Raw genomic sequence first — 11,251 nt, 5'->3', positions numbered from 1 at the left:
CTGTCAACTAACATCCCGGATGTGGTAATAATGTTCTGTGGACGTCTAGACTGCATTTCAAATAGTAGCTAACAATTTTGTCAAGCGGTATTTTAATTAATTTAACTAACCGATCTATGCTTGATTAATTAAGTATTTCAAAATATTGCTTTAGAAACTGAAGTGTTTTAGATCAATTGAAACAATATCGATAGCAACACTAAAAATTTATTTTCAAAATAGCAAGTTTTCTATTTACAAATAAACTACTCGTACAGTATTCAACATCTGTCATTTGCCTGCCATATTTGATCAGCAGTTACTTTTAATTGGTAAAGTATAATAATTTAATTAAACCAGGAAATGCGTTGGCATCTAATTAATTAATACCTCATTTAGGGTAGGAGAAAACGTGTACATGCCACAGAAATATCTCTTGAGATCAGCCAAGCCAGCCACCAAACATTTCACACACACACACACACACACACACACACACACACACACACACACACACACACACACACACACACACACACCTGTTCTGTCCTGTCCTGTTCAAAAGCTACCGGTAAATGGTCGCCTCTATGAGGCAACAAGTCCCATGAATGAACATTGTGTTTGCTAGAATTCTATACATCTGTGAACTGTCAATCCTCTATCGGAACCATTTGAAACAATTTGAACATTGGATTGCACCCTGTTGTTTCCTTATAGGTTTCCTCCTTCTTCTATACACTTAATTAATTGTGTCTCGCCTTATTAATACTCTGTCTTCTAAAAGTCCTGGAGCACACCTCACACGTCACATCCCTGACTGCCACCAGAGCACATGTCCCCATTCCCTCTCTCCAATGTTCCAATCCATCACGACACAATGTACTCCAGCCCGCTCTTGACCTCACAGCCTCATCATACCATTCCTCCTCTGATACTTCAATGTCTTTAAGTTAAAATCTCTTCTCATCATATCTCTCCATCTCTTCTTTGCTGACTAATATAGCTCTTATAAGAACACACACACACACACACACACACACACACACACACACACACACACACACACACACACACACACACACACACACACACACACACACACACACACACACACACACACACACACACACACACACACACACACACACACACACACACACACACACACACACACACACACACACACACACACACACACACACACACACACACACACACACAGTACGTACGTGTCAAGCTCTAAATTGTAGCTGCACTGTAGTTCATGGGGAATAACAAAACACCCGTTTTGGTCAAACAATATTACTAGATATGGAAGACGAGAATAGCCTAGAGTGATTGCAATAAATATATTTCTAGTATTACTATTATTACTAGACTTACATTTAAACATCAAAGACCCACGCGGAACAATGTGTGAGAAAAGAAACTCGAGTCTGTTGAGGTAATTATCTAAACCTATTAGTATAAAATGAAAGGCTATTTTCTTGTAATAGAGTACACCGGACACCATCAATACTACTTATAGTCGGACTCGGACAGCCCGCTAGAAGAATCCACGAAGTCAAGATTCGATCTAATTTAATACGATATGTCTAAGGCACATAAATCTCCGGCTGGCCAAGTTTATAGTTCAAGGAACGTGTACGCTACGTCGCTCGCAACTTGGAAGCGTCTCCACCTCGTAATCGGACACCACCACCGTCTACCGGACATCGACATTATTTGAACAACAGACAATGTGTTTGATTTATCAATAGCTAAACAAGACACACTAACGTCTCCTCTACACAGCCATGACAGAACGATAGTCATCCCGTGTATAGACTGAGTATGTGGTGCATGTCTGTCTAGTGAGTGGTCTCCACCCCTTCAACTGGATATTGTCCAACGAAGCTAGTTGGCAAAACGAAATCATTTTTCCTACCGTTGTAAACCGAAATGCCACAAAATATCATCACAGAATTCTTTTCAATCTTGGCGTCCTCAGACCGAAACCATGACAATCCGGGACTTTGCCAGTCGTGCTCTAGTAGCTGAAAGAGTCGATGGTTGCGACTCTTTTCTAGTTCTCGCCTGTATTTGCTACACCAGTGATAACGTTAAGGGTTTTGGCAATAGCTGAAGAGCGCATGCGCGCAAAAGCTCTCGAGACTAGTTTGCGCAATGAGAGTAGTCTGCTCGTAACGATGTTTCTGGGCTCTTGTTCTTGTGTGTTTGACAAGGCTGCATCTTCAAACAAAGAGAAATGGACGATTTTTAGTATATTTCGATCTGTTGCGTCTGCCAAGGAACAGAATACATAGTAGACTACGCCCACGTTTCCGGACACAAAATGCGATAACCAACCTTTTTGGTAGCCTGTTAAACAGTTTTCAGTATTTTAGTAAGTTATCTTACTAGAAAGAACGCAAATTTGCGTTTACAACTGTGTAGTTCCAGCCTAATTAATTGTGACAGCAAAAATGGTAAAAAATTGGAGAAGTTATACAACTGTTTTCATTGATGTCTGAGCTTTATTAGAACGCCAAAATCTTGCAAAGAATTCAATAGACTACCAAAAGACACTTTCTATTGCATTTTTGTGTCCGGAAACGTGGGCGTCTAGGTATTGCGATTCCTTGGCAGACGCAGCAGATCAAAATATACCAAAAATCGTCCATTTTTCTTTGTTTGAAGACGCATGCAACCTTGCCAAATACACAAGAACAAGAACCCAGAAACATCATTACCAGCAGACTACTCTCATTGCAAATCTCGAGATCCATGGAGCCAAGATTGAAAAGAATCCTTTGTGATGATATTTTGTGGCATTTCAGTTTACAGCGGTAGGGGAAACGGTTTCGTTTGCCAACCAGCTTCCGTTCGGTTGAAGGGGTGGAGACCACTCACTAAACAAACATGCACCACATACTCAGTATACACGGGATGACTATTGTTCTGTCATGACTGTGTAGAGGAGACGTTAGTGTGTCTTGTTTAGCTATTGATAAATCAAACACATTGTCTGTTGTCCGAATAATGGTGATGTCCGATAGACGACGGTGGTGTCCGATTACGGGGGTGGAGACTCTTCCAAGTTGCGAGCGACGTCGAGTGCACGTTCCTGCTCTGATTTGGATTAAACTTGGCCAGCCGGAGTTTTATGTACCTTAGACATATCGTATTAAATTAGATAGAATCTTAACTTCGTGGATTCTTCTAGCGGGCTGTCCGACTATTGATGGTGTCCGGTAACGGGAGATGTACCCAATCCGCCTTGCTGAAAAAATACCTCAATGTCAACTTCATCTCTGACTTAGCGTAGCTACAAATTGACAACACGGTGAAATCGTTACATGCACTTAAAAACTAAACTATACTTGTCCATGTGCACGTACGCGCGTGGGTTTGCACATACAGAACAGACACTATAGTTGCATACATATACATGCTAGAGGACATATAGACAAGGCTCTAACTAAACTAATATGGACCGAGTGAAGCTTGGCTTGCAGTTAAAGTCAGACAGAAAGTCTGCACGTTTCAAAAACATGAATATGTATAGAGTTAGCAAAATTACCTAAAATTGGTTGATTTTACTATAACGACTAGCCTGTACAGCGCCACCAGTAGAGACCGACAGACAAATTCTAGTCTCACGAAAAGATCAATTCTAACGTTGCTTTGTAACATGAAACTGAAGACATACCACAGCATTGTGTTAACTGATTGAATCAAGTAAGTCGATTAAGGTTGCTATATCCAGCATGCAGTACTTTTAGCCAACCTACTACTAGTAATAGTAACTGATGTATATTTATAAACTTAAAGAAAACAGAAAATCTTCAGTATAAACATTATTTTTTCAGACACTTGGAACAGTTTTCAACAAACAGATAACTAATCAATTACTGTTTATCAAAAGCAACTATTCTTGCAAAGCAGCAAAATTCTGAAAAAATATGTTTGAGCAGTGCTGATCAGAAGTATTCAAACGTATTCTCGGTACTTCATGGGTAACCTCTCTAAAACCAATTAATTATGTTCCTCTCATAGGGTATACACCATCAAACCAGACGGTGCTTTCAAGTTTGTATTCATTCCATTTACAATGATAAGCCAATCAAGCATTCTAACTAATCTTTAATTAATAATCACTTGCAATAGCAATACATCTGTAATGTGGCTTTATTTATTACGTAAGTGAACTATATTTATTAGTCTAGGTCTATCTATATAGGTATGTATATACGTACATTGTATGTGCTACATAAAAATTGTTAGATACAAGTACATGTATGTTTACTCTCAGTTTCTCGAAGCATTGGTATTAACAATACATCATGAAGCATTATTAGCAGTAGACTGCACAGCCCACAAATTTCACACCTATTTGTTTGCTCAAATTTACATGCTAAACAGTTGGAATTCAAAGCAAATCACTAACTGCAATAGCTGCTTTCTGTCTCCATATACGACGTGCGTAATGTTGTACAACAATCATTTATGCAGAGTGTCTGCATTGCAGCCGCAAATTAATTAGTCCGGCAGGATTCGCTATCTTTACAGTCACTGCTGGTGCCATTGACTTTTGCATTAACAAATTTAGTCTATTTATATTCTGTTTTGCATAAATTACTTCCGACGAGGAAATGGACATGCAGTTCATGCAGTTCATGCAAATCTAATCCAATCAGAAGAAGAAAGGATGACATGCTTTTTGCTGCTTGATGATGTAATTTCCTGTTGATTTGCCTGGAATGCAGCAAGAATGCAGTGAAAATGTATTCGCTGTCGGTTGCTCGGATTGATAAAATGTACAAGCTTGTCATGAAATGTATACATCTGCGGCTTGTGGTCGGTATTCGACATATCCGCCATCTTTACTGCCAAGATCAACTCTGGAATATTGTTTGCTCGTTAGTAAACGGCCCATGTCATGGTGCCAGTACAAGCAATGCCTCCAAGACAGCATGCAGTCACACCTTCCTGATCCTAGACAGCGCATGGCGGCACGCAGAGTTAAACGCAACGTAAACGTACCCGAATTCCAACTAGCTGTCCTATGGGCTTGCATCGGGCTTGCATTTTGAAAGTGCGGCGTGATGACCACAGGGCATCACCGGTGCTTACTGCTGATAATGGCCACGCGTGTCGGGGGCGTGTCTTCCGGTCAACAAGGCTGCACTGCAGGAGAGCTACCTTGGTTGCCAGTTCTTCAATAAAAAGGCAAAAAATGCAAGGACGAATATTATGTCCTTAGGGGCACTTAGGAGCACTTACTATCGTCCGACAAAAACCATCAAATTTGCATCAGTCCAGAGGGCAGTAATTGAATTAGCTCGACTCCTACCAGTGTTTACAATACTGTGGCGTAATGGCTGCACCGTTTCACGTTAGTACCACAATCATCCATGCATGTGGCACTATGGGTTCTGTCTTCAAGGGAGGTCAGTCGATCAATCGTCGCTAAACGATTTCCAGTTCGTGCGTGGTGCAGGTCACGCACTCGGACACAAACAGGACACGCCCACGCTGCACATGCAGAACTCCTCTAGTGGGGAAATTCTATATGGCGAAACAATGGAGGAAGGAATAGGTGTCAGCTAATGTGACAAGATTTATCAAGTCTGCCAATGAGATTACCTAAGCTTATTTGCACGAATCAAGCGAGCCCAGACGTGAGCTACTAATCACTAGCGATCACAACGACATCAGCACGGTACACTCGCTTGTTTGTACAAGGCACGCGCCTGGCAAATCGCCGCAGCATGACACCAACATTCGTAATGTCCGTCCTGTAACCGTAAGCAGTAACCCACACGTACGTGCGCTCCCCCTGGGAACCGAGTGTCTCTCGACAGTTCAATTGCTATTGCCAAAGACATGCAGCCAATGCTCATATTACGACTAGGCTCATTTTCGTATTTGAGATAAGATTAATTTACACGACACGCCTTCTAAGACGCACTTATAAGTCGACACCTTCTTGCAGCAATTCACACCTCTTCACAGCGAATCCCGTTGAGTCGCCGGCTCCAAGGTCTCAGTGCCATCCTCCTCTCGTACCAACCAGTTCGGTTTACGAAATTCCGTGAGACATCGCTTTACATGTTGAACGGACCTTGTCATAGCGGACTAAAAGCAACAATGATGTCCGTGCTTCATCTTGTCATCACCCTCCACCTTCTCTTGTTGCCTGACGTGATGGCTGCACCCACTTCACGGAGCTCGACGAGTCGACAGAAGAGACGATCGCCTGCTGACGTCAGGATATCCGTTCGTTCTCGACATCATTCGTCGCGAGAGGCTCCGCCGTCGTTCATGACGGGTTTGTATGAACAGCTAGCTGACAGGCATGGGCAACCAAAACGACATGTGGCCAATGCACTGGCCACCCACTCTGCAGCAATCTGGTCCTTCGAGAACAGTGGTAAGTATGGGACCGGGTCGCATTCGTTTGTCTATGTCGTTAGACGACATAATTAACTCAACCCTCAGGGCTACATTTGATGTCCTGTTAGGTATGCGAGATACCAGACTAGTCTAGGCACGTGGCAGCAATTTGCCGTCTAGTAGTGGGCGGTGTTACCAGATTTTCCGCGCCTACTAATCGCGCTTCTTGTTGTGTTGCAGCACCATCTAGATTGGCTATTTCTCCTTCGTTGTCTATAGTTACCGAACTGGAATTCAATGTGCAACACTTGCCAAAGAATGCGGGTATTCTGTTTGCTCAGCTTCGACTGTTCAATTTTGTGGAAGGAATTCGGGCTAGAGAGAGAAGGAAAACGTGCATTATAACGGTGAGTGAAAAGTTAGCTAATGGAGAGGAAATACCGATTGCAACCAAGGAAACGACTGCCTCCAGGAGTGGGTGGGAGATACTCAATGTGACACATCTGATTGAGCAAAGGAGACAGGGTATTGATGTTAGACTTCTAGTGAGGGTAAGAGGACCATTTGGCAAAGTGAACTCTTACACACCATCAGAACAGAAGAGATACATTGATCGGATGCAGTCCTTACTTGTTGTTTATGTGCAGCCACCTAGTGGGAACTCTCATCATCACCAGGTATCGGTGGATGATGAAATATGGCAACAATTGCAACTTGATTTCAAACAGTTGGATGAACAAGATCAAGATTCAATAGTATTATCCAGACATGAACGGGCAGTCGACAAGGACAGAGACAATGGAATCAGTGGAGATGAGACCACTGAGCCCCAAATGTGTAGTCTAAAAAAGTTGAAAGTCAGATTTTCTGATCTCGATATGGAAACTGTTTTGCAGCCTAAGAGCTTCTTGATGAATGAGTGTGTAGGAACTTGTGTTGGAAAGTTTTTACAATCTTTCCGAGATGAAGGTAAAGCTCTAACAAACCATGCTGTCATGAAGGCTCTTCTTGCTCAGAAAACCCAAACTCCTCATAGAATCTGCTGTGTACCAGATGATAAAGATATGGGCTATATCATGCTGTTACTTAAGCACGCCAATGGATCAATGGCACTTCAGAGATCAGAGAAGATGATAGCAAATAGTTGTGGATGTCGATGACAGCGGAGCACTTTAGCTATTTGCGCATACATGAGACTGGATATTGTCATTCCTGCATTGAGTACACCAGTTGTGTGGTGCTGACAGATGGGAAGACTATTGACGCTAACAATGTATAAAGCTGGTGTCTTGGCTATGTATTCTTATCCTTACTCAGCCTACTGCTGCAATTGACAGATATAGCTGCAAGTCACTGGGTTATTACTGGTGGCCAGACTTATACGAGTCCTATAGTATCTATAGCGTTCTAAATATGTGCATATGTGCCAGATCTTGCATTAGACCAGAAATCAGAGAAGTTCTATAATCTAGATATGTATATATTCTGTGTCAGACTAACTGCTGATTTCTTGAAATGGATGTGTACACTATTTTATTGCTTAGTGAAATGAAGACAAGCTTCCACATACAAGGATTGCACACTTAAAATACTGGGTGCTCCAGCTCTCTATTGACCAATCCACAAATTAGAGCTACAAATTGCCACACACAGTTTGTTTACTGTGTATCTTGCTTCTTAAACATTGTTCAGTCAGTGGCAGTGCTCACTAGTCTTGGACACCCTTGCATCCTCAGGCAGGCAAGCCAGGAAGACAAAGTATCCACATCCAGCACCAAGCGTAATTGCCAAACCAATCCACACGTTGTAGGTCATAAATGCAAGCATGAGTAAGTAGCTAACAAAGACTTGCAACATGTGAAGAAGAGTTTGAATAAAGTGATCAAAGAAAGGAACCCTGCAAAACAAGAGACATGCAGTTACCAAGTAATAGGCACCATTTCTTAGAAAACAATTAGTAGGTGTAGTACCACAATAGGACGGAAGCGTTTTCACAACTGCCACTGCTTTCAGCTTCACAGTCATAGCTTGATACCATTTTTATGTTACTGTTGGCTGTTCCAAGAGCCTTAGCTTTGACAGCTGCTCTTCGTTTGGCTTCTTTAATTGCCCTGCTCATAAGCCTTTCCCTGAACCACTTAAGACCCTCATACAATCCAGCAGCAAAAAACAATCCAATGCATGATCCAATCAATCCTATGAATAAAAATTAATTGGTAATAATTTTAGACTAATTAAGCATTATTAATTTCTCCTAAATTGTCTAATGGTAAAGCATTCATCGCCAACTGTGTCATATGTCTAAAGGTATGCTTCAGTATATTTAGCCTAGAGCCCCACTATAGTGACTACCCAAGCATAGGCAACAAATTGTCACTCTAAAGACAAAGATGTGGCCTCAACTATGTTGTAATTGATTATGATTACAATTTTCACAAACAAACTGGTCTCATCTTCCTGCTCAATACTTGTGGCTGACACTAATGGTAAGTGCTGGTATGAGGTTACCCCATCTGATACCCCCAAGCAAAGAGATATATGCCCCATGTACCTGACATGTACCATGACATCCTATACCCCCTACACACCACAAATGCATGACTCCAACTCCCACTCATTCTGACGCTATCATAGAACTAATTTCTGCAACAGATGCCTCATGGAAAAAGCAAATTCAGTAATATGGTATGGTTATTTGTCACTAACCCTTCCCTATTGGAGACTTCTGCAGAGTTTCAATCTAACCAGTTTAATTAACTTAATTAACTGCACTGTTTTCTACCAAGAGAATTATTACTAAAAGGTATAGTAATCTATTAGAAAGCTTAGGCACATGATTATTTGGCTCATTCATAAAGTCTAGGATACATCTAAAGTACTGCACTCTTTTGTGTATTGACCAGCTGTAAATAACACTCCCTAATCTTACCATCTAGATAAAGACTCCTTCTTCCTAGAGTAGTTTACAGATATCTTTTTACTGATAAAGAGAGCTAATGACCTGTGGTCTTAACCACTGTAGTGATCAGTTGTGTTTGCAAACTGACATACAAACGGAAACTATGTTTAGAAAGATGCATGAGCTCATGATCATTTAGCTTACTCCTGCACATGTGCACAGTACATCCACAAGAACCCAAATTCATAGTAATTCAATTTTAGAAAGTAAGTGCGCTCTACGCCATTCTTCAAATGAAATACAACACGTAAAGGTATGTCCAACAAAGACTGCATTCACCAAATGACCATTAAATCCCCGTGTACAGTACAACAGTAACAAAACTTGCTTAGGATACCCAACCCTAGCGATATCATAGGTGCCATATCAGATCAGTTCTTATCATGAGAACTAAACTACATAAACTTTAGAAATTAGATAATTTTAAAGTGCTTCATACCTTAAAAGTCACAAATAGATGTTTGCTTTTAATATTTAATGATTAGACTTAATTAAGTAGATTGTAGTCAACTAACATAGTTTTTGACTTTAATTGGTTGTAAGAGAAACATATCTTCCATATCTATACTATTACTTGTGCCTATTTCAATCACTTCCTGTATATTCTTAAAGTTTAATTAAAAATCTATTCAGACAGAGAGCAAGAGAAACTAGAAAGAGGACACGAGGGAGGCAAGTGTAGAGACAAAGAGACAAACATTCCATTAATTTGGTATAGTGCCAAAACAAAAATTTAAACGTACGTGTTATATAGAAACACATCACAATCTTTCAACATACCTCCAAAGTAGACCAATTAATAATTACTTAAGTAACAATGACAACATATAATTTAATTAATTAATTATCTACTAAAAATAGTAGGAAGAATGAGGTACGTACCGCCAACAGAACTTATGTTCCAATCTTCAAACAAGATTACAACACTATGACCCAACTCAAAAAACATTTGCATACTGTGACCCTGCACAATATTTAATTAATTAAATTAAGAAAGTCAGCATAAAAATATTGCTAATACAACATACCCCTGAACCAGAAGAATGAGTATCTCCATGATGACCAGAATCGTCGTTGCTATGGCCTGGAGAAACAGTATCATCCATGGAATGACCACCATGATTCATAGAACCACCGTCATGGCCCATAGAACCGTCATGATCCATAGAATCACCACCATGATCTACAGAATCACTGACTACCACCACAATATAGAGAATAACTACGAGCAGTGCACGATTACTATGATCCGTAGAATCCTCTGGACTGTCACTGTCATGGCCATGTTGCATTGATGGCTCGCTAGCTATAGAGTCATGGTTATGTATATGATGACTGGTTGGGGCATGTGTCATGTGCATATGATGGACAGAACTGGACTCGTGACCATTTGCTGTAGCAACCACGTGCTCAGACGGCGTTGCCGAAGCGTTCAGATTATCGCTGTGGTGGTGACTGTTATCTCCACAGACACGTGCGGCCAAAGTCAAACATACCGCAACACAAAACGAACAGAAAAATCGTCGTAAAGTCGTCGCCATCACTACCGTCTTCAACGGTAAGCAACGTCCGCTGCACTTTACGTGAATGTGAAGTGCGTGCTCTTGCTGCCTGCATAATTGCTGGTTTGACGAATTAGACGGTGTTTATGTGTTGTTAGATGTGACGGTTTACGTCTTTAGCACTATTCATTGTAAAAGCTCAACATGAACTATTTTGCTTTTTCGTCTCGATTTGTAGTTTGTGTATGTTGTTGGTCTGTCTTGTGTCTATAGTGTTTACTTAGCTCTCAGATTAACATCAGAACATATTTAAACCTTGATGACGCCTTTGCTATTAATTATACTGATAATAATGTTATTGTTATATTATTATTATTACCAAAGACGTCATATCAAATAATGTATTATTTTTTCGCACATGCAGTTCCCGGCC

At 40.8% G+C, this 11,251-nt stretch overlaps 2 protein-coding genes across 2 annotated transcripts; one reads left to right on the top strand and one right to left on the bottom strand.

Moving 5' to 3' along the window:
* Nucleotides 1-6,168: 6,168 nt before the first annotated feature.
* LOC134190830 (bone morphogenetic protein 2-like) lies at nucleotides 6,169-7,517 on the top strand. Its single transcript, XM_062659353.1, has 2 exons — nucleotides 6,169-6,394; nucleotides 6,598-7,517. Exons 1-2 carry the CDS (start codon nucleotides 6,169-6,171, stop codon nucleotides 7,515-7,517), a joined length of 1,146 nt encoding a protein of 381 aa, XP_062515337.1.
* LOC134191229 (high affinity copper uptake protein 1-like) lies at nucleotides 7,059-10,868 on the bottom strand. The gene is made up of 5 exons (XM_062659827.1): nucleotides 10,560-10,868; nucleotides 10,345-10,499; nucleotides 10,199-10,280; nucleotides 8,328-8,553; nucleotides 7,059-8,254 (listed from the first exon to the last, which is right to left on the bottom strand). The coding sequence occupies exons 1-5, from the start codon at nucleotides 10,855-10,857 to the stop codon at nucleotides 8,050-8,052; spliced, it is 966 nt and encodes a 321-aa protein (XP_062515811.1). The 5' UTR covers nucleotides 10,858-10,868; the 3' UTR covers nucleotides 7,059-8,049.
* Between the last annotated feature and the right edge of the window lie 383 nt (nucleotides 10,869-11,251).

The sequence above is a fragment of the Corticium candelabrum genome, chromosome 15, assembly GCF_963422355.1.
Source record: "Corticium candelabrum chromosome 15, ooCorCand1.1, whole genome shotgun sequence".
Taxonomy (NCBI): domain Eukaryota; kingdom Metazoa; phylum Porifera; class Homoscleromorpha; order Homosclerophorida; family Plakinidae; genus Corticium; species Corticium candelabrum.
Note: the sequence above shows the minus strand (reverse complement) of the source record. Positions and strands in the feature narration are given on the sequence as shown.

Bases quoted from the DNA above. Each gene is read 5' to 3' on its own strand.
- LOC134190830 (XM_062659353.1), top strand. From the start codon at position 6,169: ATGGCTGCACCCACTTCACGGAGCTCGACGAGTCGACAGAAGAGACGA. The intron at 6,395-6,597 runs GTAAGTATGGGA...GTTGTGTTGCAG, and splicing joins CTGGTCCTTCGAGAACAGTG to CACCATCTAGATTGGCTATT.
- LOC134191229 (XM_062659827.1), bottom strand. From the start codon at position 10,857: ATGGCGACGACTTTACGACGATTTTTCTGTTCGTTTTGTGTTGCGGTA. The intron at 10,500-10,559 runs GTAATCGTGCAC...GTGATTCTGTAG, and splicing joins AGAGGATTCTACGGATCATA to ATCATGGTGGTGATTCTATG. The intron at 8,554-10,198 runs GTACGTACCTCA...TTTTATTCATAG, and splicing joins GAACATAAGTTCTGTTGGCG to GATTGATTGGATCATGCATT.